The sequence below is a fragment of the Caretta caretta genome, chromosome 14, assembly GCF_965140235.1.
Source record: "Caretta caretta isolate rCarCar2 chromosome 14, rCarCar1.hap1, whole genome shotgun sequence".
NCBI classification, from domain to species: Eukaryota; Metazoa; Chordata; order Testudines; family Cheloniidae; genus Caretta; species Caretta caretta.
In genome coordinates, this window is record NC_134219.1 from 47,685,220 (window position 1) to 47,712,700 (window position 27,481).

Consider the following 27,481-nt stretch of genomic DNA (forward strand, 5'->3'; position numbering starts at 1 on the left):
CATCTGTCCATCCATCCATCCAGCCCCATGCACCCCCTCCGGCCATCCAGCCCCATGCACCCCCTTTAGCCATCCATCCAGCCCCATGCACCCCCTTTAGCCATCCAGCCAGCCCCATGCACCCCCTCTATCCATCCAGCCCCATGCACCCCCTCCGGCCATCCATCCAGCCCCATGCACCCCCTTTAGCCATCCAGCCCCATGCACCCCCTCCGGCCATCCAGCCCTCTACATGCCATCTGTCCAGCCATCCATCCAGCCCCATGCACCCCCTTTAGCCATCCAGCCCCATGCACCCTCTCCGGCCATCCATCCAGCCCCATGCACCCCCTTTAGCCAGCCAGCCCCATGCACCCCCTCTGTCCAGCCATCCAGCCCCATGCACCCCCTCCGGCCAGCCAGCCCCATGCACCCCCTCCGGCCATTCCCTGCAAATCACCCCAGGCCCCGGATCTTCTGGAGGACTGGTGTGTACGCTCTAGCCTCCCACACCAAGGCTCTATGGTTGCGCGGTATTCTCTGCACAAGCGTATTCACCTCCATGGTCGCAGGTGACGTCATGGGGAGAAGAGGGCGGGGCCCGCGGTGGGGGAGGACCTCGGCGCGTACGCTCTAGCTACTCTTACGGGCACGCCCTCCCCTCTATGGTTCCGGTGAGATTGTCCGCGGACCGCAGCCGCCATGCCTTGGAGGACCCAGCCTGCCCAGTCCAGCCTGCAAAAGCCCCCACGGCTCGATGGTTCCAGTGGTAACGTCTAGGCAACGCGTTTCCTCTCTATGATCCCAGGTGGCGCTCGTCGGGAGGAGCGACAGCGCCTCCATGTTGTGGCGGACCCGTCGTGTACACTCTAGCCTAGAGCACGGTATCACTCTATGGTCTCCAGGGTAATATCTACCCGAACATTGGCCTCTCTATGGTCCTCGTTGGCGCCAAAAGGGCGGGGTGACGGACTCGTAGTGAACAATCTAGCCAGGAATCCTGTGCTGCTCTATGGTTCCGGGTCGACACTCTACACGCACATCCGCCTCCTCTCGATGCTCCAACCTCCAGACGAGGCCCCAGGGAGCAGCGGGGCGGGAACAAGGGCGGTAGGACCCGCCCATCCCAATGACGGGCACCCACAGTGACCAATCAGAACAAGAGAAGGCCATGCCGGAAGACCCCGGCTGGCCAATCAGGGGCCTCCCCGCTGGGAAGCGCGGAGAGGGACCTGGGGGGCCGCAGTTGGAACAGGAGGTGAGGGGGGGGCCTGGCAGAGCTGGGGGGGCAAAGAGGGGCGGGGCTGACAGGGGGCACTGGGGGGCGGGAAGGGGGGAGTGAGGGGCATTGGGGGCGGGGAGGGGGCAGTGAGGGGCATGTGCGGGGGGCGGGGGGGAAGAGAGGGGCACGGGAGGGGGTCCTGGGGGCTGACTGGGGGCAGAGAGGGACACGGGGGGGCACTGGGGGGGCGGGGAGGCTGACGGGGCGCGGGACAGTGTGGGGCTCGCGGGGGGCCTGACAGGGGCGGGGAGGGGCATGCGGAGGGGGTGCCGGGGCTGCCAGGGGGGCGGGGGGCAGAGAGGGGCACGGGGGGCGGGGCTGACAGGGAACACGGGGGGGAGGGGGCACTGGGGGGGCGGGAAGGGGGCAGTGAGGGGCACGGGGGGTGCCAGGGGTGGAGGGGCAGTGAGGGGCACGGGGGGGCTGACAGGGTGGGGGGGCAGTGAGGGGCACGGGAGGGGGGCACTGGGGGCGGGGAGGGGGCAGTGAGGCGTATGTGGGGGGGTGCCGGGGCTGCCAGGGGGCGGGGGGGCAGTGGGGGCACGGGAGGGGGGCGGGGGGGCCGACAGGGGGCGGGGGGGCAGTGAGGGGCACCGGGGGGTGCTGGTGCTGCCAGGGGGGTGGGGAGGCAGAGAGGGACACGGGGGGCGGGGCTGATAGGGGGCACTGGGGGGAGGGGAGTACTGGGGGGGTGCCCGTCACTCACCCTGTGACTGTTGCCCTGCAGGCCATGGATCAGACCCAGCTGCTGGAGTGGGGGGAGGACGGGGACCCCTCTGGGGGAGAGGCCGACGGGGAAGCCCTCCGGCCCGTGGGGCGGCTGCACCTGCTCAGCAGCAAATATGGGCCAGAGCAAGGTCAGTGGTGCTGGGTGGGGATGGGGGGAGGGGGCTGGGGCCGGCCCCACCCATCAGAGCCACCCGCCCCTTGGAGATTTCACCTGCTCACTTGGGGGATCCTATTGGGATCCAGGAAGTGGGCGGGCACCGGTGCTCTGGTGGCCCTCGATGATGGCATCCTGGCGCCAGGACTCCTGGGTTCTCTCCTGAGCTCTGGGAGGGGAGTGGGGGCTAGTGGTTAGAGCGGCGGGGGGGCTGGGAGCCAGGGCTCCTGGGTTCTCTCCCCTACTCCGGGAGGGGAATGGGGTCTACTGGCTCACCCTGGGCGTCAGGACTCCGGGGTTCTCTTTCTCCCCCCCAGATTTCTGGATCTACCCCGGGGAGAATGTGGTGGGGCGGCTGCCGAGCTGCCAGGTCTGCCTGCCGGCCCCCTCTGTCTCCAAGGCCCATGCGGTGATCGAGGTCCCGGTGCCGGATGGACCCCACTTGCTCTATGACCGGGGCAGCCTGAACCGGACCCGGCGCCAGCGTGCCGTGCTGCTGCCCCATGTCCGCTACAGCCTGGAGGATGGCGACACCCTCATGTTCGGGGATGTGGGCTGCCAGTACTTCCTGCTGCCCCTGGCGGGCGCCGACCCTGAAGACTCTCTGGAGGTGCCGCCCACCCAGCCCCGGGTCCCCAACACCCTGGCCATCGAGGAGACCCCTGCGCCCAGCAAGAGGATGGGCTACGGGGCCCTGCTGGCCAGGGACTCTGAGGATGAGGAGGAGTCGCAGGGCGGAGGAAGGCTCCTGCAACTACCGGGGAGCAATGGTGAGTTGGGATTGTGGGGATGGGTCTGTAATGTTATTGCAGACCCTAAAATAACAAACCAGCAACCCCACGCTCATACCATTGCTGGTTTGTTTTTCTGTTTGGGCTCCCGCTTCCACTTAAATTACATCTAGCTATTGCATTATTAGGGCAACCCCGTGATATTATGGTAGGCCCTACAATAACAAACCAGGCGTGGCACAAGTCGGGCTGGGGTGTGGCAGGACTGCCAATGATTCTGTGTCTGGGCTCCTGCCCTCAAGTTTACAAAGAGCCCTGGAGTGAAGGGACCCTATGGTATTGTGGTAAACTCTTCAATAACAAACTAGCCAGGGCATGAGTGTGGGGGACTGGGCATGATTCTATGTCTGGGCTCCTCCCTCTTCCACACAGATTACACAGTCCTCGCACTTGGGCAACTCTGTAATATTATGGTAGGCCCTACGATAATGAACTAGCCACGGTCTGCACGCAGACGGGGCTGAGAGTGAGTCTGTATCTGGGTTCCCACTTCCACACAGATTAGGCACAGTCCTGGCATTAGGGCAACCCCCTCCGTATGATATTATGATAGGCTCTACAACAACAAACCAGGCATGGCATGAGTGTGGGATTCAGAAGTGTGGGGGGTGGGGGTTGAGTCTGTATGGACTCCCTCTTCCTGCAAGGTTACACACAATCGTGGCACTAGGGTACCCTGTGATATTACTATAGACCCTACAATAACAAAGTAGCTAGGTGAGGGCATGAGTAGGGTAGTGGGAGGTTCTGTTGAGCCCCCGCCCCGCCTATGCACAGTGACCTTATGATATTACTGTAGACCCTACAATACCAAACCAGTGTTAATGGGCAAGCATTCCTGGGTTCTGTTCCCGTGGCATAAGGGCTAGTCACTGGAGCAGGGGAGGGGGCTGGGAGTCGGGACTCCTGGCTTTGTTTGTACCCCTCTCTATTACAGTAGACCCTACGATAACAAATTGGGGGTGGGAGGGATGAGGGTCGGGAATTCCATGTCTGGACTTCCCCTCTGGTTACTGACAGCGCCATCGCTCAGGCATCCTATGATATTATGGTAACAAACCTTCTGCAGGTGGGAGACGCACAGGCCCCCGGATTCCCTGCTGACACCCTGTGTCTGTCTTCTCCACCAGGCTCCGACTCCTCCTCTGACACTGGAGTCCGTTCCGATGCAGCGTTCTCCTCCCCGTGCGCAACTGTGGTGCCGGAAAGGTAGAGACGGACATAGGTTCTGTCCTGGCTCTGGGTGGGGAGCAGGGTCTAGTGGTTAGAGCGAGGGGGGGATGTGCTGCAGGGGGCTCAGCAGGGGGCGCTCTCCTCCAGCAGTAAGTGCTGACCCCAAGATCCCAGTGCGGCACTGTGCTGCGGGGGCTTGGTAGCAGGAGCTGCCCCATGGGGTGGGCTCAGTAGGGGGCGCTGTGCTATGGGGCAGGGAGCTCAGTAGAGGGTGCTGGGGGAGACTTGGTAGCGGGAGCTGTGTCGTGGAGCGGGCTTGATAGAGGCTGCCGGGGGGGCTTAGTAGTGGGAGCCATGCCGCAGGGTGGGCTTGGTAGGGGGCATTGTGCTGTGGGGCAGGGGGCTGCTGTAGGGCTCAGTAGGGGGTACTGGGGTTGGGGGGTTCAGTGGGGGGAGCTGTGCTGCGCAGCAGGGGGCTCGGGAGGGAGCACAGGCACATTCGGGGGGGTGCTATGCTGAGGGGCGGGGGCTTGGTAGGGAGCGCAGCGGGGCTTGGTAGGGGGCACTGTGCTGTGGGGTGGGGGTTCAGTGGAGGGAGCTGCGGGGGGCTCGGGAGGGAGCTCAGTGGGGGCGCTGGGCTGTGGGGCAGGGGGTTCAGTGGGGGGTGCTGTCCTGAGGGGTGGGGAGCTCGGGAGGGAGCGCAGTGGGGCTCAGTAGGGAGCGCTGTGCTGTGGGGCGGGGGTTCAGTGGAGGGCGCTGCGGGGGGCTCTGGAGGGAGCTCGGTGGGGGCGCTGTGCTGTGGGGTGGGCGGTTCGGTAGTGCTGACTCTGTAGGTTACGGTGGGTTCTGATCTGCTGTTCTCTGCCCCCCAGCGATGAGGAAGGTGGCGAGACCCCTGACGCCCCCTGCCCCTCCCTGCGCCTGAGCTACAGCGGCGAGAGGCCCCCCGGCCCGCCGGAGAACGGAGTCGCTGCCCTGGGTGCCGAGCAGCCCAGGGCCATGGGGGTTGTTGGGACGGCCCGAGAGCCTGCGCTGGCCACCTGCCGCTTGGTCAAGGGGCCTGGCCACACGGGCGTCGCCACGGGCACGGGCCAGGGACCAGCTGTCGGGGGCCTGGGGAACAGTTGCCCCGCTGAGGTGGGCAGCGTTACAGATGTGGAGGAGGAGGTACGGCATCCAGATGTTGTGCAGAAGAGCCATGGACCTGTTGTCCTGGGGGAGAGCGATACAGATGTGGAGAATCTAGATGTTGTGGATCCAAAGAGCCACCCGCCTGCCGTTGAGCTGGGTGGTGATACAGATGTGGAGGAGGAGGCAGAGAATGCAGATGTGCATCCAAAGGGCCATCAGCTTGCCGGAAATGGGGACAGCGATACAGATGTGGAGGGGCCTGGTGTGAATCCAGATGCTGTAGGTCCAAAGAGCCATCAGCCCAGAGTTGAGGTGGACAGCGATACAGATGTGGAGGAGGCGGCAGCAAAGAATCCAGATGTGCAGCAGAACCATCGACATACTCTCCGTGGGGGCAGAGAGACACATGTGGAGGGGGGAGTGGAGAATCCAGATGATACGCATCCCGGGAGCCATCACTCTGCCAAAGATGGGGAGAGCGATACAGATGTGGAGGAGGTTGCAGAGAATCCAGATGTACAGAAGAGCCATCAGCCCGCTGTTGAGGTGGGCAGTGATACAGATGTGGAGGAGGAGGAGAAGGCAGAGACTCCAGTGGTTGTACCGAACAACCATCAACTTGTTTCCCCAGGGGGTGGAGATGCAGATGTGGCGCGGGCGGTGGGAAAACCAGATGTGCATCCTAAGGGCCATCAGCCTGCAGGAAATGAGGACAGCGATACAGATGTGGAGGAGTTTGTGGGAAATCCAGATGTCACTGCAAAGAGCCATCTACCCGCTGTTGATGTGGGCAGTGATACAGATGTGGAGGAAGAGGAGGCAAAGAATCCAGATGTTGTAACAAAGAGCCATCAACTTGCTCTCCCTGGAGACAGAGATACAGATGTGACGGGGACAGTGGGGAAATCAGATGTGCATCCTAAGGGCCATCGGCCTGCAGGAAATGAGGACAGCGATACAGATGTGGAGGAGTTTGTGGGAAATCCAGATATCACTGCAAAGAGCCATCTACCCGCTATTGATGTGGGCAGTGATACAGATGTGGAAGAGTCTGTGGGGAATCCAGATGTTGTACAGAGGAGCCATCAGCCCACTGTGGAGGCAGGCGACGATACAGATGTGGAGGAGGCTGAGGGGAAACCAGATATTGGAAGACAAAAGGACCCCCTGCCTGTCGCCGCTGAGGACAGCGATACAGATGTGGAGGAGAATCCAGATGTTGGCCAACAGACGCTCCACCTGCCTACAGCCAGTGGAGACAGCGACACAGATGTGGAGGGGGCTCCCGGGGCAGAGTTCGACCAGGCACCAGGTCCGGTGGGGGGCCCAGCCCAGGCAGGTGGGGAGGAGCTACCGGCCCCCCAGTCCCATGTCAGCCCAGAGGCCAAGGTGATGGACACCGAGGGGAACAAAGAGCCAGCGTGGGGCCCAGCCCAGCCCGGAGACGACAGCGAGACGGATGTGGAGGGTAAATATGGGGGCTGGGAGACACAGGCCCTGCCCCTGCCGTCCCGGACGCCTGGGTCCCGTTCCCTGCCCCGGTCTCCGGCTCCCGAGGCCCTGCCCCTGCCGTCCCGGACGCCTGGGTCCCGTTCCCTGCCCCGGTCTCCGGCTCCCGAGGGGTGAGGGCCCTGCCCTGCTGTCCTGGACGCCTGGGTCCCGTTCCCTGCCCCGGTCTCCGGCTCCCGAGGGGTGAGGGCCCTGCCCTGCCGTCCTGGACGCCTGGGTCCCGTTCCCTGCCCTGGTCTCCGGCTCCTGAGGCCCTGCCCCTGCCGTCCCGGACGCCTGGGTCCCGTTCCCTGCCCCGGTCTCCGGCTCCCGAGGCCCTGCCCCTGCCGTCCCGGACGCCTGGGTCCCGTTCCCTGCCCCGGTCTCCGGCTCCCGAGGCCCTGCCCCTGCCGTCCCGGACGCCTGGGTCCCGTTCCCTGCCCCGGTCTCCGGCTCCCGAGGCCCTGCCCCTGCCGTCCCGGACGCCTGGGTCCCGTTCCCTGCCCCGGTCTCCGGCTCCCGAGGCCCTGCCCCTGCCGTCCCGGACGCCTGGGTCCCGTTCCCTGCCCCGGTCTCCGGCTCCCGAGGGGTGAGGGCCCTGCCCTGCATGCTGGGATGGGATCAGGCACGTCAGTTTCACCTGGAGTCTCCGCTCTCCTTCCCCTTCCCAGGTGACGCTGATTTTGCCCTGCAGGCCACGCAGTGCTACCTGGCTGAGGAGACCCCGGCCGCGGGGGCCGAGGCCGCCGGAGACCCCGCGGCAGCAGGTGGGCCTCCTGGGTTCTGTATCTGTGTGACCTCTGGCATGTCCCTTCCCCTTTCTGTGCCTCAGTTTCCCCCCATGACCTTGCGTTCGTCCCTCCCTCTGAGCAGGCGATCTGTGGGGTTGTGTGGCCGTGAGCGAAGAGATCGGTGGTGGGAAAGCTGTGAAGGACCCTGGGTAATTCCTCTCTCCACAGATTCTGGGAGCAGCCTAGAGGAGGAAGCCACCCAGACGTTTGTCTTCAGATCGCCCCCACCTGCAAAAGGTGGGTTGGGGGGGAATCCAGCCCCCCATGATCCCAGCCCCCATCAGCGTCTCCTCCCGGGGTGGCTCCATCTGGTGGCCAGACAGGGCAGCTCAGTCTCCATGACCCTGCTGGGCTGAGAACCCCCCAATGTATATATAGGTCACCAGAGGGGCGGAGTTAGTGATGCCCCTGAGGGCGGGGCCGCAGGCAGGGGGTGGAGTTAGTGACCCCAGGGGCGGGGCCTCAGGCAGTCACCCCTCCCCCACCAATTCCTGCTGCCACTCTCATCCCTTTGCAGGGTCCGTGATGTCGCCCCCTGCTGGCCCAGCCCTGCACGCTCCAGGTGAGCACAACGGCCCCACGCTGGGTTAAGGCGCTCAGGGTAAGGGGGGGGGGCAGAGAGGAAACCCGTCTGGAGCCGCCATCTTGGATTTCATGGTGGGGAGGAGGAGGAGGAGGTTGCTAAGGATTCTGGGAAGCGCGAGAGCTGCTGCTGTGACAGACCTGCCCTGACTGGTCTCCCCGCCTCTGTGCCAGGCTGGGCCGAGCCACCCAGTGCTGACTGGAGTGATTGGAGCAGGGAGCTTGGAGCCAGGACGCCTGGGTTCTCTCCCCAGCTCTGGGAGGGGAGTGGGGGCTAGTGGTTAGAGCGGGGTGGGATGGGAGCCAGGACGCCTGGGTTCTCTCCCCAGCTCTGGGAGGGGAGTGGGGGCTAGTGATTAGAGCGGGGTGGGATGGGAGCCAGGACGCCTGGGTTCTATCCTCATCTTCTTTTCCCTCTCCTCCTCCCCCCACCCTCAGTCTGCGCCTCTTCAGAGAAGGAGGAGGACTCGGACGAGGATCTGTATGTTGTGGGGGCGACTCAGTCGTTCTGTGAGGACCCCGGGCTCCACTCGGACCAGCCCACCCAGCCCTTCACCCCTGAGGAGGACACCCAGCTGCTGCTCCGCCATCCGCCACCAGGGGGAGCCCTGTCTCAGGAGCCGGCGCAGCCCGCAGTACCCGGCCCGGCCTCTGGGGGGCTGCTGCCCCTCGGCACCCAGGCCCCCGCTGCTGCTCGCCTCGGCCCCAAGGAGGAGTCAGAGCCCCCTGGCCGGGCACTGCCAGCAGGGGGCGCTGGGGGGGAGCTGCCGGAAGAGGAGGAATCCCAGCCCGTGCGCCTCGTGCTGAGCGCCCCCCGCAGACCAGCCCTGGCACTGCCGGGTGAGGGTGGGTGGGCAGGAGCGGAGCCCGGAGGCAGCCGCTCCGGGCAGCGCCTGAGACGGCAGGGTGAGTGATGGGGGGGTGGTGTGGGTGTGTGACACACCCTGTGCAAGGAGCAGGAGTGTTGCTGGCAGTCACATGATGTGCCTTGGCAGGCAGCGACATCTAGTGGCAATGAAGGGAACTGCAGTTGCTGATTGGAATTAATTCATCCTCTTCTCCAGGTGGCCCGGAGGCTGCGGAGAGATGGGAGACCCCAGCGGCTGTCGGGGCCACGGGGGCTGGGGCCCACCCGCCGGGGGCACGGCCTGAGGATGCTGGGAAGGTGAGCAGGGGCTGGCGCCCTCTCCTGGAGGAATGGAGACTGCACGCACTGACTGGGGAGCTCCTGCACCACGTTCTCCCAGAGCTGGGGACAGAACCCAGGAGTCCTGGATCCCAGCCCCACAATCTTTCTCTCTTCCCCCCCTCCCCCCCCCCCCCCCACAGGTCCCAGAGGTTCATCCCAGTCCTTCCACACCCGTGAGGCGCCGGAGCCTGCGATCCGCTCCGGTTCCCGCTCCCCCACCACCAGCCCCTGCTCCAGAGAGGCGGAGCCGGCGGGGTGGGGCGGAGAAGCCAGTGGGGTCTGGAGACCCCAGCCAGCCCACCCCGGCCGCCCCCCAGCGTAGGGGGCGGCGTCAGCTCTGCAGCCCGGCCGTGTACATGGAGGCGCCAGAGCCGGGGAGCGTCGAGGAGGTGGACCAGCCCGGCCCTGTGAAGAGGCCCAGGAGGGCTGTGCGGACCCAGGACCCCCCCACGGAGCCAGAGGCCTCGAGCCAGGGGGCTCCAGGCCGGGCCCGGAGATCTCGGGGGGCTGCAGGCACGGAACCAGCCCCAGCCAACAAGCCCAGGAGGGGTTCAGGGGGACCAGAGCCGGAGGCGTCGCAGGGCCGAGCCCGGCGGTCCCAGAGAGTCCCTGCCCAGGAGCCGGCCCCCAAGGGGAGGGGTGCTGCAGAGCCAGCCAGGGAGGCCCGAGGCAAGCGGAGAGGGGTGGCCACCCCGGATCCACCTCAGGTGCAGGGCAAGGGACAAGTGGGCAGTACCATGGCCCAAGAGGATGCTGGGAGCAATGCCAGAAAGAGGCAGGTGGGTAACAGGTGGACTGGCAGGGCTGGGAGAAAGTCCCCACCGCAGGTGTCGGGCCCCACCCCTAACTTGCTATGGACAGGGCCTGGCCACTGGGAGGCGGGGCCTAAGCACCAGGGAGCAGGGTGTAATTTATCGTGTGGACAGACTGACTCCGGTTGTTTGCAAAATGGACGGGGTATAATTTTCTGGGGGCGGAGCCTGATACGGTGTGGTGGGGGAATCCATTGCTGGGGTGGACTCGAGGTGCAGGGCCTGTCCTGCGAGGGGGTGGGGCTATGGGGGTGTGGTCTAAGTGGCTAGGGAGAACTCCGAAGGGGCAGGGTGGGGGGGCTGTGAGTGAGTCTCACTCCCCTCATTCCCCCTGCAGGAGGCGCCGGTCCCCACATTGCGCCGTCAGAGCACAGAGAACAAGGTGGAGGGGCTGCGACTCAGGGCCCCTCGCCGATCCCAGGGGGCAGCCGGTGGCACGACCTCCCCCAGGGTAAGAAAGCCCAGGACTGCGGGGCAGGGAGGCCAGTAGGCTGGGACACGGGGGCCCTTCCCCTCTAGGGGGTGCCAACTCCCACCCCGCCCCACGTATCTCCCAGCTCTGGGTTCTATCCTGGCTCAGAGGAGGGAGTGGGGGGGGACGACAGGGACTGTGTAGACTGATCTGTAGATGATACATAATCTGCCCGCCTCTGGGGAGACACGCACTGAGTTCTTCACCTTCCCAGAGGCGGTGGGGTCGGACTTCAGCCCTGGGGCTTTGGGCTCCGTCCCCCCAGCTCACCACCCCCCTCCCATGGCCTCCACGGCTTAATTTGTCACAGTAAATCGGCTGGGAAAGGTGATATCTGTCGGTTGTTCATATCGCTTCTCGCAGCAGACTTAGCAGCCAGCTGGGAGACGGTGAAAAGCGATGTTAACAGACAAGTGTCACGTCTCGCAGCAGTAGACCACTAGCTAACCAACCAAACCGTCCCCCTCCGAAAAGAGACGGGAACGTGCAAAGCACCCTATTTGCGTTTCTGTGCTGTCGGTCCAGTAAAGAACAGAGACGGCTCTGCATTACTTCTACGACTGAGTCAGGAAAAGACCCTCCTACGTAAATCGATGCCCATGATTGGGACGTGTCGAGGTGCACGTTTATTTGTGTTTCCTCAAATTAATGAAGCGTTTTAGGGAAAACTGGCAGAGCGGCCACCAGCAGGAGTTGGTGGCCGCGCTCTCAGGCCACCAGAAATGTCGTGAGAAGGCCTGAGGAGGTTAACGCATGGCGGTGATGCGCTGGCTGCGGCTCGCGTACCTGTTTCCTGCGTCAGTTCGCTGCCATGACGCCCTGGTGGTTGGCGGTTCCTGTGGCCAGCAGTTCCCCTCGTGCGTTACTTTTAGTCCCGTCCCCCCCCCACTCTCCCCCCCACGCACACAGACACACTCGTTCCGTTGGGCCATTTGTTCAGAGTCCAGAGGCCTCCTGCCCTGGGCTGACCTGCTGGGGCCGGTGTGGGGCAGGACACGGCCCGTCGGGCCCTCGCACGGGTGCAAGGCCGGGGGGGGGCTGGAATCCAGGCTCCAGCAGGCCTGCACTGGAGTGGAAGTGGGTGGTCAGGCTGTACCAAGTTGGGGGGGGGGGGGCTGTACCCCTACCTTTAACGGACCTAATGGGAATGTACCAAGCCGTAAGGGTGGGGTAGGAGAGGAATTTACCATGGTGCCTTGCTGTGGGGAGGGGATGAGGAGCTGGTAGCAAACAGCTCCCCCTCCTTGGGGTGGGAGGGGACGTACCAAGTTACCCTGCCCGGGGGGGGAGGGTGTGAGGGGACCATACCAAACAGCCCTGCCCCGGGTGGTGGGGAGGGGGATTTAGCAAGTTACTCTGCCCCTGGGGGTGGTGGGGAAGGGACTGTACCAAGCCGCCCCGCTTGCGAGGGGGGCAGTCTGGGGGACGGGCTAGTCCGTGCTGACTGGGCTCCCCACCCCCAGGTGCTGTTCACGGGGGTGATTGACGAGGCGGGCGAGGGGGTGGTCTCGGCGTTGGGCGGGACGCTGGCCCAGTCGGTCTTCGACTGCACCCACCTGGTGACGGACCGGGTGCGCCGCACCGTCAAGTTCCTGTGCGCCCTGGCCCGGGGGGTGCCCATCGTCACGCTGGACTGGCTGGACAAGGTACCCCGGGGGGGGCAGGGGCGGGGGCAGGGTGGGAGGGGGGACCCTGTGGGGGAGGGGCAGGGTGGAGGGAACGATTGGGGCGAGGCTGGGGACCGGAGGGCGGGAGAGGAAGCAACATTGGGGGGCTGCCCCAGGTGACCCTGCCCCCCTTCCCCTCCCCCAGAGTGGGCGCAGCACCTGCTTCCTGTCGCCCAGCGGCTTCCTGGTGCGGGACCCCGAGCAAGAGCGAAACTTCCACTTCAGCCTGGCCCAGTCGCTGCAGCGAGCGCGCAGGGGGGCCCTGCTGCAGGTGAGACCCCCCCCCGACCCCATTGATACCCCCTGCACCACGCGAGACCCCCCCTGTCCACCCCCCCACCCCATTGACACCCCCTGCACCACGCGGGGGGCCCTGCTGCAGGTGAGACCCCCCCCTCCACCCCCCCGACCCCATTGACACCCCCTGCACCACGCGGGGGGCCCTGCTGCAGGTGAGACCCCCCTGTCCACCCCCCGACCCCATTGACACCCCCTGCACCATGCGGGGGGCCCTGCTGCACGTGAGACCCCCCCGACCCCATTGACACCCCCTGCACCACGCGGGGGGGCCCTGCTGCAGGTGGGACCCCCCCGTCCACCCCACCGACCCCATTGACACCCCCTGCACCACGCGGGGGGGCCCTGCTGCAGGTGACACCCCCCGTCCACCCCTCTGACCCCATTGACACCCCCTGTACCACACGGGGGGCCCTGCTGCAGGTGAGACCCCCCCCCCCGTCCACCCCCCTGACCCCGTTGACACCCCCTGCACCATCCTGGGGGCCCTGCCATTGAGACCCCTTCCCCCCACACTGCCCACGTAGGGGGGGCCCGTCTGCATGTTAAACCCAACTGGTTCCCCCCAACATCCACCCCCCACTAGCCTGTTGCAGGTGAGACCCTCTGAACCCGCTCACCCCACCCAGTCTGCTCCCCACCATACACCACATGGGGGGGGACAGCTGCAGTTGTGGGGGCCCCCCCCACTCATGCCCTGAGCACCCTGGTGGACCCATCTGGGCAGGATGCCGCCTGCAACTGGCCCTGTCACAAGCTCCTCACCCTCGAGGTCTCAGCTGTGGACACATGGTCCCTGGGCCCTGCCCCTCACTGGGCCCTGCCCCACAGGCTCCACCCCTTCCCTCATGGGAGCAGGGCGTGGGTCAGTCACAACCGTGTCCCCCTCCCGCAGGGCTACGAGATTCACGTCACCCCCAACGTCAAGCCGGAGCCCGAGCACATGAAGGACATCATCCAGTGCAGCGGGGGGGTCTTCCTGCCCCATATGCCCCGGACGTACAAGGTGAGGGGGGAGTGAGGGGCACCGGCAGAGCTGGGAGAGGGGCTGCGGGTTGGCAGTGAGGGGCAGGGGAGGTTGGGGGGGGGGGAAGTGAAGGGGAGGGGAGCTGCGGGGCAGCAATGTGGGGTGCAGGGAGGAGGGGAGGGAGTGAGGGGCACAGGAGGAGGGGGGCTGTGGGTCGGGACTGAGGGGCACAGAAGGGGGGGGCTGTGGGTCGGGAGTGAGCAGGATTTAACCCTTTCAGGACAAGCGCGTCATCATCTCCTGCCCCGAAGACCTTCCCCGCTGCCGACCCGCCCTGAGCGCCCGGCTGCCCGTCGCCAGCACCGAGTTCCTCCTGACGGGCATCCTCCAGCAGGCTGTCGACCTGGCCTCCTACCGCCTGGACGGCACGCCTGCCCCGCCCAGTGCCGCTACCCCTTCCACCCGGGGGAGCAAGAGGAAGGGGGCAGCGGGTCCTGCCCCCGCCCCGCCCAGGTCTGCCAAGAGGCGGCGCTGAGGGGTCCTTGGACCTATGAGCCTTAACCCTGTAAATACCCCGCTTTTCTAGCTCAATAAAGTCATTTTGAAATAATGTGGCTAATACGGGGCCTTTTTCCTCTAGGGGGCGCCGGCTCCCACCCGGTCCCAGGGCGGGGACTGGCTGGCTTAGGGGGGCGGGGAATAGGTCAGGGGCCTGTCCCCTCTAGGGGGCGCCGGCTCCCACCCAGACCCAGGGCGGGGACTGGCTGGCTCAGGGGGGCGGGGAATAGGTCAGGGGCCTGTCCCCTCTAGGGGGCGCCGGCTCCCACCTGGACCCAGGGCAGGGACTGGCTGGCTCAGGGGGGCGAGGAATAGGTCAGGGGCCTGTCCCCTCTAGGGGGCGCCTGCTCCCATCTGGCCCCAGGGTGGGGACTGGCTGGCTCAGGGGGGTGGGGAATGGGGCAGGGGCCCGTCCCCTGCTGTTGCGTTGACGTCACCCGCGGGTGTTCAGAAGCAGGGTGCAGTTGTGACTGATTGTTCCATCCTGCCCCTTGCACTGCCAGTGGTGGGTGGTGCCCGGGTGTCTCGGGCGGGGGGGGGAATCAGGCTGCCACTAGATTTAATGCCCCCCCCTTCTGTCCTGCCCAGTCACGCCCCCCACTGGCCCTGTAGGCCTCAGTTATGACTCAAGTGGATCAGGAGGCCGAAGGCCCCGGGGTTCCAGGAGGTGGGGGGGGGAGCAGCCCCCATGGTGGCGCTTGCTCCAGAAACCGGTTTTTCCCCCTCAGCCATTTTCTTTAAGGACCCCAAGAGGGAGTGGGGGGCGGAGCAGCTCATCCCCTCAGTCTCCCAGTTAGGGCTAATTTCCCACGCGCCAAGTTTGGTTTATTAATTTTTGGTCCTCAGTTTCTCTTGGCTGCCAGGCGTGATCCCTGCCCAGCCCGTGCGTTCTGGCTGGAGGCGCGCTCGTTTTGGACTCCTTTCGTTTCTGTTTCCCTTTCCTCTGCTTCCCGTCAGAGTTGCCGGGGGCTGGGGATGTTTTCGTGACTTTCACTCACATTTCACAGCTGAGCTCGCAAGAAGGGTAAATGGGTCGGCCCCGTTACTACACCAAGGTCCTGGAGCCTGGGGCAGAGGATGGGCCTGGGTCCCCCAGCCACCCGGGAAGGGGGTGTGAGGCTCCCCTGGACAGAGGAGGATAAGGATGGTTCAAAGCCCTGCAAGGGGGGGGAAGGACCATGGGGCGACGGCCAGCTTGAAAGACACTGGGTTTTGTGGAGGGACTAAAGCCTGACCTGGGTGCAGGGCTGAGTCGCAAGAAGAGACTAAAGTGATTGTCAGCAGGGGGCATCGGAGAGGGAAGTCACCATGCCACAGGGGGCCAGGAGGGGGCGCCAGAAAGGGGACAACCACTATGCCTTGCCTAGCCAGGAGGGGGCGCCAGAGAGGGAAGTCACCATGCCATAGGGGGCCAGGAGGGGGCGCCAGAGAGGAGAGAGCTGCCACGCCATGCCTGGCCACGGGGAGACGCCCCAGCGGTGAGGTCACATTCCCGCAGGGGTGTTTGCGTGGGAACAGCGCAGGCATGAGCGGGGTTGAAAGACGAGGGTCAGATCCGTGTCGTGGGGAATGTCAGTAATCTCTCTTTTATTGGACCAACTGCTGCTGGGGAGGGAGCCAAGCTTTCGACCTGCACCAAGCTCCTCTGCGGGGCTGGGAAAGGGCGTCACAGCTAAATCCAAGGGGGAGCAGATCGTTTAGCGTAAGGAGTTAACGCACCCTGCAAGATGAAGTGGGCAATTCAACCATCTGCCACCCTAGGGCAATGGGGTAGCGGGCTCCAGATTGTTGTAAGGAGACCGCAAACCAGCATCTCTGTTCGAGCCGGGAGTTTGCGTCCAGCAGTGAGGGATGTAAGCTCCTGGGCTCGTCTTTGGAAAGCGTAGGTCTGGTTTCCTTGGAGGACGAGTATGGAGAGGTCAGATATGGAGTGATCGCCATGTGATGGGGTCACCCACAGGGGAGCAGGTGTTTTTTGTCTTTTATCGTTGTCCCATGTGAGTTCATTTGAGAGCGCCTAGTGCTCGTTGGGGCATTTAGCGCCCTGGGCGAGGTACCTACGCCGTGAGAGGCAGGGGTAGGACCCGTGGAAGGTGCATTGGGGGAGCGTTGATCATTGTAGCAGTGGAGCTACGGCTGCAGGTTTTGCATCTGTTCCCTCTCCAGTGACCCACGCAGCCCCTTCCCCACCCCAGGGGAGGGAGCAGCATGGCCAGGTATCTAGCCAGAGCCCTGTGGGGAGGCTCCTGTGTGCTCCCCCAAGCAGGGGGCTCGGGCAGCTGCTCTGCTCTGTGTGTGGGGTGGGGGCACATGCAGACCCCAGACGGGATCGAGGCCCTTTTGCGCTGGTGTTTGTCCAACCGCCAGGCCAAGGCGCTGACGGGCTAAACAGGAATAAATGGGCTGAGACCTGAGAGAACTCGGATCTATTCCCAGCTCTACCGGGGCCCTCCTGGGTCACTTTGGGTCAGTCGCTGCACCCCTCTGTGCCTTAGTTTCCCCATCTGTACAACATGGATAATGACACCCCCCTCCTCTGTGAAGCGCTTTGAGCTCTGCAGCGGGAAAGAGCTAGATAAGAGCCAGGGATGGTTAGGATTAAACAAGGCCCAAGATTTTACTTTGCTGCCAACATGGTAAGAAATTATTTAAATTCACGTGGTTTTTAAGTATGCGGTGAATGTGTGGTCATGGGACATTTCTATTCATGGAACCTCTCCATCCATCCCCACACTCCCCTCTCTCCATCCCTCCATTCCCATCTCTCCATTCATCCCCACACACTTCTCCATCCATCCTTCCACACACCCCCTCTCCATCCATCCCCATCTCTCCATCCATTCCCCCATCCATCCCCCTCTCCAACCCTCTATCCATACCCACCCCCCCATCCATGCATCCATCTATACCCATCCACCCCCACACTCCCCTCTCCATCACCCCACACACCCCACCACTTCTCTCCCCATCCATTCAATTCCCACACACCCCATCCATCCATCCCCCCCACATCCCTCTTTCCCTCCCTCTCTCCATTACACCCCCCTCCATCCATTCAATTCCCATACACACCCCATCCCTCCCTCCATTCCCACACACCCCTCTCCATCCATCGATCGCCCCACACACATCCCTCTTCAGCCCTCCATCCTCATTCATCCCCTCTCCATCCATCCCCACACTCCCCTCTCTCCATTACACCCCCCTCTCCATCCATTCAATTCCCATACACACCCCCATCCCTCCCTCCATTCCCACACACCCCTCTCCATCCATCGATCGCCCCACACACATCCCTCTTCAGCCCTCCATCCTCATTCATCCCCTCTCCATCCATCCTCATACACCCCCCCTCAATCCATGCATCCATCTATATCCATACGCCTCCCTCCATTCCCACACACCCTTCACTGCATCCATCCATCTAGCCCCACACACATCCCTCCCTCCATCCACACACACCTCTTTCCATCCATTCATCAATTCCCATACACCCCCATCCATCCATCCTCCCATATCCCCCTCTCCCTTCCTCGATCTATTGCATATACCCCTCTCCATCCATCCCCCCCACACCCCTCTCTCCCTCCCTCCCTCCATCCATCCATCCCTCACACCCTGCTCTCCATCCATTCATTTCCCATACACACCCCCATCCCTACCTCTCTCCATCCATCCATCCACGTACACTCCCTCTCCATCCATGTAGGTTTTGCATCTGTTCCAGGGCCACTTTGGACTGGTGGGTCCTGGTCTGTGGGGAGTTTGTTTTGATGACCAGCTTGGTGAGGCTGGGGGTTGTTTGAAGGCCAGAAGAGGGGGTTCGCGGAAGATTTCTTTCAAGATGGGGGTCCCCATTGACTGTGGGGTGTATCTGTTTGGTGATACCCCAGACGGGGTCCTGCCTGGGGTGGGATGTGGTTGGTGGCTTTGTTTTATTTTCTGTATTGACGTTTCTGAACATGAATGTAATAGTCAGATCATAAGAAGAATTTCATCATACTTTCCATTCCTATGAGCGCCAGACAATGCGGTTAGGGAGTAGGACTGTGCTGAGAATGGTGATAAGTGGTAAGTAATTTCTGCTAAATGACTTGTGGCTTTGCTCATCACACTCACACGCTTTAGCTGCTGTGTGGTTGTTCACATCCGTGATACTCCCCAGAAACTTCTGCCCTTAAAATAACCTTTCCTTGGGGCTTGCTGGTTTAAAAACAAAGCTGAAAAAAGCCCAGCTTTCCCATTTCAAGGGGGCGAGAGCCTCTGTCATGCAGTGGAGAAACACGGGAGAAGTTTCTTTATGAGGTGTTATGTTTCTTGGTGCGCGCACACACACAAGTGAGGTTAAATCCATCGAGACTCTTCCTGGAAGGTCGCAATGTATCCTGGCTTCAGCGCTTAGACTCGAGCACGATAACACACAAGAAGCAAAACCAGGAGAGAGAAAACAGACTGCTCCCCAGGGCGGCAAGGGCCAGCTCAACTCCCCTGATTCTCGGCTGGCTCTTGGGGGACTGTCTCAGATTTCAGGCTTCCTGACAGATCCCCCTTGGCTGCCAGCAGGAGCAGGAAACCCCCCATTGCATTTAAAGCAAACAATTTTAGCAGTCCAACCTTAAGCAGCACCAGCTGCCCCACACATCATCGAATACAGGAGGGTGCTTCCCAAAGGAGCTTCAGTCTAGCCCCGCTCTGCCCCGTTTTGGCTGGGCTAGGGAAGCACCAGCATTCTCTCTCTGGCCGTGCTACGTTTAAACACCACAGCCCATCGGCTCCAGGGTGTGCAGAGCCGGGCTTGCTGTTTGCTCATCATCCCAATTGAGTTTAACGTGTGGACGCCCTCAGTGCCTGAGCTCTGAGCCAGAGCCAGAAACGAAACCAGAAGGGGTTGGGGGGCAGGCCATGGGATGGGGGGCGTACAGAGCTCCTGACCGGGCGAAACGGCATGGGGGGATAAGGCAGTGTGGGGCACAAGAGATTCTGACGGGGGGGAGGGGACAGTGGGGGGCACAGAGCCCCTGGCATGGGGGGAGTGGGTTCCCTGAAGGTACGGGAGGGGGGGAACCCAGGGAGGTTGTGGGGGGCATGGAGGGGTCCAGGAGCCCTGGCGGATGCGGTGAGCTCAGCAGCTGTAACGTCCTGCCCCCTGCTAGTGTAACCTGCGGGGGGAGATGAGAGTCTGAAAGCCAATGGGTCCAGTCCCTGCACTTCCCCAGCCCCTTAAAAGGCAATATCTCACCCATCCCACACAAACCTCAGGTCCCCCGGAGCTGATTGACCCTCCGGGGAGCTGCCTGGCGCAGTCACTGCTGTCTACACTCAGCGCCGGGCTCTGGGTTCCAGCATCTCTGGCAGGAGGAAGCAAGCGGGCGCAGCTAGGCAGTTCGTGGTAAGGCTTTTCTCTGCCCCCGTGGGCAGGTTGAAGGGGAGGGGGAGGTTGGTTGTTTTTTTTTTAAAGAAACAAAGAAAGCCCTGGCCTAATGAAATTTTCATCCGGCAAATTAGTCGGGGATCGGGACCAGCGGGGCGGTGAATAACCCGGCTCTCTCCGGATCCCAGCAGGGCACTTCGTAGTCCAGCTTCTCCCGCGTCCCGGCCCAAACTGCTCCTTAATGGAGAGTAGCAGGGAGCTCCGTGACTCCAGCACCACCGAGCCGGGGCTGGTCTGGGCTAAAAACATCCACCTCCCCACCGGTGCAGTGACGCCGAAAGTCCCCGTGTAGCCAGTACTAGGTGGATGGACGAATTATCTTCTGCCCACGGAGATAAGACCAGTGAGCAGTGGTACCCCCAGATGCCACCGCTTGTCCTGACAAAATGAGATGTGGTGATTGTCATAGTCCGGGGCCCCCTTGTCTCGGGGCTTTAATGGGCAGTGAAATACATCATGGTTCCTACCTTGGGCATAGGGGTCATCGCCCCATTGACGTGCGTGGGGCAGCTCTTCCTTCGCAGAGCCATCGGCTCAGGCTTTCTGCAGACTTAGGCAGCGTCGCTGCACCGGTTACACTCAGGACACAGGCGTTGGTGTGTGTGTGGAGGGCGGTAAATGATGTGTGGTGAGGAGAAGGACCTGTCCTGGTCCGATCATAAACTTGGGGTGGATCAGTCTCTGGAGAAAACGACTCCTGGGATGTCAAGACTGATTCTGTAGCACCAAGCTAAATAGTTTAAAAAATAGAAAGGAAAAAAGAAGGCAAGTGTACTTGAGGGTAAGTGCATAAAATGTACATTCAAAGAAACTGAACAGCAACAGGTGGACTGATCACACAAGGCACACTTGTCCGGTGGAACTCCCTGCCACAAGACAAGCTAGGGCCCAACCGCTCCAGAAGATTCAAAAGAAGGCTCGGACACTTGCAATGGAGTCCAGGCAGGAATTCGAATAGTGAGGATTAAGAAACAAACCCTCAGGATTTGGCGAGGCTCTAACCTTCCTGCTTCAGCGTGAAAACCAACCGTCAGCTCCTGCAGGTCAGGAGGGAACGTTCCCTGCAGGGAGATTATCCAGCGTCTCCTACTGCCTAGTTCTTACACCTTCCTCTGAAGCAGGTGACGGTGGCCGCTGTCAGAGAGAGGAGACCGGACGCTACGCAGATGATATTCCCAGAGCTGATCCAGTCGGACAAGTTCTCAGTGCAGCCCTTTCTGCCTCCTGCATTCAGCACATTCATTCCTTAGTATTATTAACTGTTTGTATTACAGGAGCACCTATGGGCCCCAACGGGGATCAGGGCCCCGTTGTGCCGGGCGCTGCCCAGACACACAGCGAGAGACAGTCCCTGCCCCAGCTGAGAGCAGGGCCCCGTTTCATAGATTCATAGATATTAAGGTCGGAAGGGACCATTATGATCATCTAGTCTGGCCTCCTGCACAACGCAGGCCACAGAATCTCACCCACCCACTCCTGCGAAAAACTTCTCACCTCTGTCTGAGCTATTGAAGTCCTCAAATCATGATTTAAAGACTTCAAGGAGCATGGGAATACACTAAGCAGAGCACAGGAGCTATTTAAATATATACATTAACAACAGGATTCACGCTGGTGTTCAAGTGGAGAGATCTCTGATGCAAAGCGCAACTTCACTTGAACACCAGCGTGAATCCTGTTGTTAATGTTCATGGTAGGCTCTGTTTGTAAACAGCAGGGATGCTAGCCAAGGGCCAGGGATCTAGCAGAGAATATTAATTTAGGTCTTTCAAGAAAATACACAGATAGGCTATTAACATTTACTTTTATTTATAGAAAATTGTAGAACTTATTAAATACAAATCATCAAGAAAAGCAACCAAAGATGAGGCTTTATTAGAATGCCAAAAGGAAGACAGAGAACCAAGCTTACTGGGCTTATAGTTCCTAACTGGCTGAAGTATTTACTGTAATCTTTCACTGACGTAGTAATATACAGTGACCACCATAAACAACGTTTTGTTTTGGTTTTTTTAAAGTTAGAATTTGCCATAATATTTTTCCAATCACCCCAAAAAAATAGTCAAAGCAACAACTGTTTCCAGGTTAAAATCAGAGTAATAAATACTTATGAAGTTACCTGTAGAATCATGCTAAAATGTTTGCTTGCAGTCACAAAAAAATATTAAGTTTACAAAATAGTACGTTATCCGTGTAAATCAGGATGCTCAATAAGTTGTTAAAAAGTTTCATGCATTTGATAGTGGAAGGCAAAATAAAGCAGAGGCTTAGAAATACAAATACAGAAAGTATGTGAAAAAACTGGACACAGTCTACACTGCTAAAGTCAATCACCTGAATGTTGACTGTCCTCTGGTGGATAATCATATATCCACATAGTCAATTAGCCCTTTAAGCTGTCACTGGAAGTGTGTTATGTTTCTGGACAATGTCTGTTTTGCTCCTTTCTTAAAGGAACGGAGGAAGGTTTAGCTGCGACTGCCATCCCTTCTGTGCCTTGATAACTTACTAATGCAGGGGATCCTACCGTCCCACTCCCCACATGGACAGGGCAGCCCAGGCTTCCCTATGCTGCTGTTGCCCTCTCTCTCCCTTAATTCTGTTCTACTCTCTTGAAGGAGAGGATGGTGCAACTGTGGCCTAGGTTTAGGAGGGTAATACACAACCATTGAAGATCAGGGAGATGAAGATCTACTCTACCCCAGCTAAAAGTATCTACGCAGATACCTTCCTCTGGTCCATTAAAGAGAAAGAGTGGGTGCTGGGAACATAAACACTCCAATTCCCATCTATGGATCTTCTTATTTTACTCCTGAGTCTGCTTTCCAGTTGCATCTTCACAAGTGTGTGGGCCTTATGGCTATTGAGACACGTCAACTATGCAGGCATCAAATGTTGTTTCAGAGGTTGACACTTTGGAAGTCAACCAGCCAATTAAAACAAAAAAGCAAAGAACACACCTGAACACAACACATTAACAGGTGTCTCCAACTGTTCTCAGCATAAAGGAACTTTAAATTTTTCAGCACCCACAGTGTTGCTGTGGAAGAAGAAGTGCAACACCACATTCTGGAACACGTGTCATATGCAGTTAACATTGGGCCGGGCGCTGCCCAGACGGAGAGAGAGAGAGACAGTCCCTGCCCCCGAGTGTTTACAATCTAATTTGACAGTAGCAGAGGAAGGCAGCTGGGCCAGTGGTTAGGCAGCTAGTTTTAGGCGAGACCCCACATTCAGTTCTGACTTGGGGCCAGGTTTCTCCCTGGTGCCTAACTCCCATTGATTTAAGTGGGAGTGAGGTGCCTAGGCACCTTTGAACATCTGGAGCTTAGGCTCTCCCATCCCTGCTATGGAGATGGCAGCTCTGCCCTGCCTCCCTGAGGGCTGCGAGGGTAAAACATTAGAGAGTGTGACAGGTTTCAGAGGAACAGCCGTGTTAGTCTGTATTCGCAAAAAGAAAAGGAGTACTTGTGGCACCTTAGAGACTAACCAATTTATTTGAGCATGAGCTTTCGTGAGCTACAGCTCACTTCATCAGATGTTTACTATTATTATTATTATTAATAGTAAACATCAGATGTTTACTATTACCAGCAGGACAGTGGGGTGGGAGGAGGTATTGTTTCATATTCTCTGTGTGTATATAAAGTCTGCTGCAGTTTCCACGGTATGCATCCGATGAAGTGAGCTGTAGCTCACGAAAGCTCATGCTCAAATAAATTGGTTAGTCTCTAAGGTGCCACAAGTCCTCCTTTTCTTTTAGAGAGTGTGAGGCGCCCAGATATACACTAAATGGGGACAGATACGTACCACAGAGAGAAAGAAAGGCAGGATTATTAGCCCCATTGTACACATGGAACCCAGGAATCCTGAGTCCCAGCCCATCCCCCACGCTAACGCCTTAGACGCCCCTCCCCTCCCAGAGCAGGGGGGAGAACCCAGGAGTCCTGACTCACCCAGTACGTGTTTTTTAGTTTGTAAGCTCTTTTAGGGAAGGGATCACATCTTCCTAGGTCTTTGTCCCACACCCAGCACGCTGGAGCCTTTCTCCTAACTGAGTGCTACTCTCAAATACACATTTAATAATAATTAATAATATTTTCAGGGTTACTGGCTGCCCAATGGCAGATGAAGACAGACAGTCCCAGGTGCTGGTTAAAGCTCAGCTGAGTGTCAGCAAAGCCAAGGATGTGCGGAAGGAGACCGAGTTGAGGATGAAGTCCTATGCCAACTGGGAGGAGTTCCTCATGCCGGCCCCCATCTCCATCGCCATACTGGGGCAGCTGGTTTTCATTTCAGCAGGGCAGGGAGACTTCTCCATCAATAAGAACCCCCCTAAGGATGGCTTCAAGCACATCAAATACCCAGAATCCTTCAGGGCCTGCTTGTGTCAAGTCAGTAACCAAGGCTGGGCAGCCTTCAACACCGCACACGTCAACATGGACCAGATCAGACTCCTCTCCATGAGCGTCCCGGGACGGATGAAGGTGATTGTTAAAATTCTGTTCCAGGACATGGAGATGGTGAATGCCATGCTGCCGACGCACCTAAAGAACATGAAGGCCGTGGCAGACGACTGCAAAGACTTAGCCCAGGCAGTGAAGGACAAGTATTCAGATGTCATCTACCTGATCCAGGAGCTGATGGAGGCCTGTTTGAACGCCAAGAAAGGTTACGAGGATGAGCTGAAAGACATCCAGATAGCCCTGCAGCAAGGACAGATCAAGGAGAAAGCAGCCAAGGAGGCACAGAAGCTGGCCGAACAGTATCACAACCAGATGAAGCAGCAGGTCGATGAATCTTTTAACCAGTACAAGGAAGCCATGAAAGCCATCCCCACAGGGTGGGATGCTGTGGGCATGACCGTTGTGGAGAATATTACAGATGGAATGACCAGTTTTATCAATGGGTTTACAAGCATGTTCACGGGAAAACACGGCAAGATGCAAGCTGGGAAAATGAAAGCCAGTGCAGCGGCTGGCCCAGAGGAATTCAACCATGGAAGCATAATGCCGGCACTCAGCATTTTTGCCAAGTCAGAAATGCTACTGACGTTTGCAACGCAGCTCAAAGAGCTAAGCGATGAGCACGATGGCCTCAACATGAAGAAAGTCGTCAATGAGAAAACTCAGGAAGTTAACACCAACTGGCTGAAAGACAGTTTCCTAAATACGAAGAGCAGCATAGACACGGAAAATATGTGTGAGCCAAAATATCAAGCTCAAGAGATCTGCACATCTGGCCTCCGTATCTGTGAACAGCTGGAAAAGATGGCCTTGTCCCAAAACAAAGGAAAGGAAGAAGAGAAGTCTCTCGTTGAAGAGATCAAACTCTTATACCAAAGAGCATCAGAATTTGATTCACACAGTAAATCCTCAGTGGGATCTCCTGCCTTCACTGCCAAGCCGCTGAACGTGGCTAAATGTCAGCAAGGCTCAACGGGAGGATCCAGTGCCCTGCGAAATGCACATTTGAAGGTCGAGCAGAGCCGGGAGATGCTGAAGTCGACCCAGGATGAGTATCAGAGGAGCTTTGAGAACTTCAAGAAGCAGAATGATGAGCTGATGGAGATCATGTGCACCATGGAGAAATGCAAGGTGCAAGAAATCGATTTTGAGATGGCACGGAAGATGCTGATCAAAGGGCTGGAGGCCCTGGGGAGGGTGAAGGAACAGTGGGAGAAGATGGTGAGATTCTTCCAGATGATCTCCAGCCTCATTGATTCCTGCCTCAGTCGGGACATCAAGGAATTTGTGAGCTCTGTCTCAGATGTGCAGAAAATTGAAAATTATTCCTCCAAATCCTTCGTGATAGACACCATCTACACCCAGGCGTTCAACGCTTCCAACGTGGCCCACCTGGTGCACATGATCTCTGAGACCTACACCGAAGTGTCCAATAATTACCTGATGGATCGCGTGAGCAGCCTGGGGCGACTGATTGCCATGGAACCTTCCGACCCGAGCTTCAAGTCTGAGCGGGAGGCATTACAGAAAGGTTGCAAAGAGGCCCGCCAAGCCATCTACGACATGGTGATCGAGAAGAAAAAGGAGTTTGATAGGAGTGTCGAGGCCAGGGTGGAGACGATCGACAGAGAGCTGAAGGCTGTGCTACCCTCCGTGAGCGTGGAAGAACAGAAGGCAATTGAGGGAGCGGTGAAACGGGGGATGAAGGAGCTGACCGTGGAGGAAGAAGATCTATTTGAGTAGATGGATGCATTGGTGGGGTCCGAGCTACTGGCTCATGCTATGGGGAGTCTCCCTAATCAACCAATCATAGCCCCACCTCGCTTCGCTCCAAATATGACCTTTGCTTTGCAAGACCCGAGCTTGAGAAAGGCCAGCTTTGCAGTCAAGGTGCTGCGCGAGGACCCGGCACAGGCTGGTTCTAGTCTTTGCTCTGCCACACGCTGTCCTTTGTGACCCTGGGCAAGTCACTTTATTTCTCTGTGCTTGGGCTTCACATCTGTAAGACAGGGATGTATCGTTACCCCATCTCAGCCACAGGGTACGGGGGGAGGTGAGACACTTAGGTAGTAGTTGGCCCTGATAAGAACCTACAGAGAGATTCATGGAGGGGGGAGATGAGGAAAATGCCCATTCTCTATGAAGCAGGATTTATAGATTTTAGAAACATCACAAGCGACAGAGCTCCCGCTACTTGTGCTGGAGAGCAAATTCCACCTTCAGTAACCCAGGAGAGATTTGCGTTGACAGAGGGGGGTGGAGGGGGCTGGGAGCCAGGACTCCTGGGTTCCAGTCAGTCTTTCCTGTGCCTCACTTTGTTAGCTGAAGGGCAAGTCACTTCCCCACTCTCTGGGCCTCACATCTGCAAGGTGGGGCCATAGCACTTGCTAGACTCACAGGGCCAGGTGTTCAAGGGATTTAGTCACCTAATGGTGCAGGTCCCTTCCAACCCTTATATTCTATGATTGGCACCTGGTGGGATCTTAAATTGGATTGCAAGGGGAATTAGGCACCTAGTGGATTGCAAGGGGAGTTAGGCACCTAACCAGCTTCGGCACTTTTGAGAGTCCCCCTAGGTCCCCATCTGCACTGTTAGGTACTTAAAGCCTTTCGGAAACCTGGCCCGCAGGGGTACGGCCTGAGGAGGGCCCACCTTGTGCCCACTAAGGGTGAGGCAAAACTCCCTTTGATTTCGATGGGCGCAGGGTTCCTCCTGACAGGTGGGAGGAAATCAGAAGCTGGCGTAGCGGCCTCACTTACTCTGAGTAGCTCCCCCGAGGCGCAGGGGGGGATTCAGCCAGACGGCAATGCACTGTGCACGCCTGGCAATGAACCGACCATCCCGTGTGAGTGGCCCAGTCGGTCCCTGGATTTCCTGCTTTGCGATGACGCAGCGCTGAGCACTTCCAATAAAGCCTCTGGCATTTACTAGCATTCAGGAGCCTGTCGTCGTCGTTATTTAGTCGAGGACTGCAGAATTAACGTTCTGCGCAGAATTTCATTGTTCCCTGCAGAATTGGCGCTGCAGAGCTCCTGGCCGCCATTAGGGACCGCTGGACCCAGCGGAGTCTGGCTCCCCACAAAAATAGAGAGCACTGCGGAGAGGAGCGGGAGCCGGAGGGTTCCCGGCAGCTGCTGTTCCCGGCATGCCCTGAAGGAAGGAGGCGGCGTGTCCCGCCGTGAGCAGAGTGCCCAGCCCAGCGGGGATGGAGCCCTGCGCACCATCAACTCTGCACAGCCCAGCACTGAAATCGGGAAACTCCATCCACCCTGGTCTGGCCAGCATCAGGCTGTGTTTGCCGCTGGATCCCTGGGCTCAGAGGGAATGGTGTATGGTGTCTGGGCAGAGGGAGGCCTGACGCAGCCTCCTCCTGCACCCCCCCAAATAACCCTCCAGTATCCCCCAAATACCCCCTTCCAGTATACATACACACCCTTCAGCACCCCCCAAATACTCCCCTCCAGTGCCCCCTAACTGTAGCCCCTCTCTACCTCTCCATCCCTCCTGCAGTGTCCTCTGTT

The 27,481-nt window shown here is 59.5% G+C and overlaps 1 protein-coding gene across 1 annotated transcript; it reads left to right on the forward strand.

Moving 5' to 3' along the window:
• The first annotated feature begins 681 nt into the window (after window positions 1-681).
• On the forward strand, window positions 682-14,114 carry MDC1 (mediator of DNA damage checkpoint 1). Its single transcript, XM_048818787.2, has 16 exons — window positions 682-1,237; window positions 1,989-2,118; window positions 2,462-2,914; window positions 4,066-4,144; window positions 4,981-6,707; window positions 7,399-7,494; window positions 7,687-7,755; window positions 8,036-8,080; window positions 8,539-9,006; window positions 9,165-9,265; window positions 9,430-10,068; window positions 10,439-10,552; window positions 12,037-12,219; window positions 12,386-12,511; window positions 13,433-13,543; window positions 13,785-14,114. Exons 1-16 carry the CDS (start codon window positions 1,109-1,111, stop codon window positions 14,037-14,039), a joined length of 4,725 nt encoding a protein of 1,574 aa, XP_048674744.2. The 5' UTR covers window positions 682-1,108; the 3' UTR covers window positions 14,040-14,114.
• The last annotated feature ends 13,367 nt before the right edge of the window (window positions 14,115-27,481 follow it).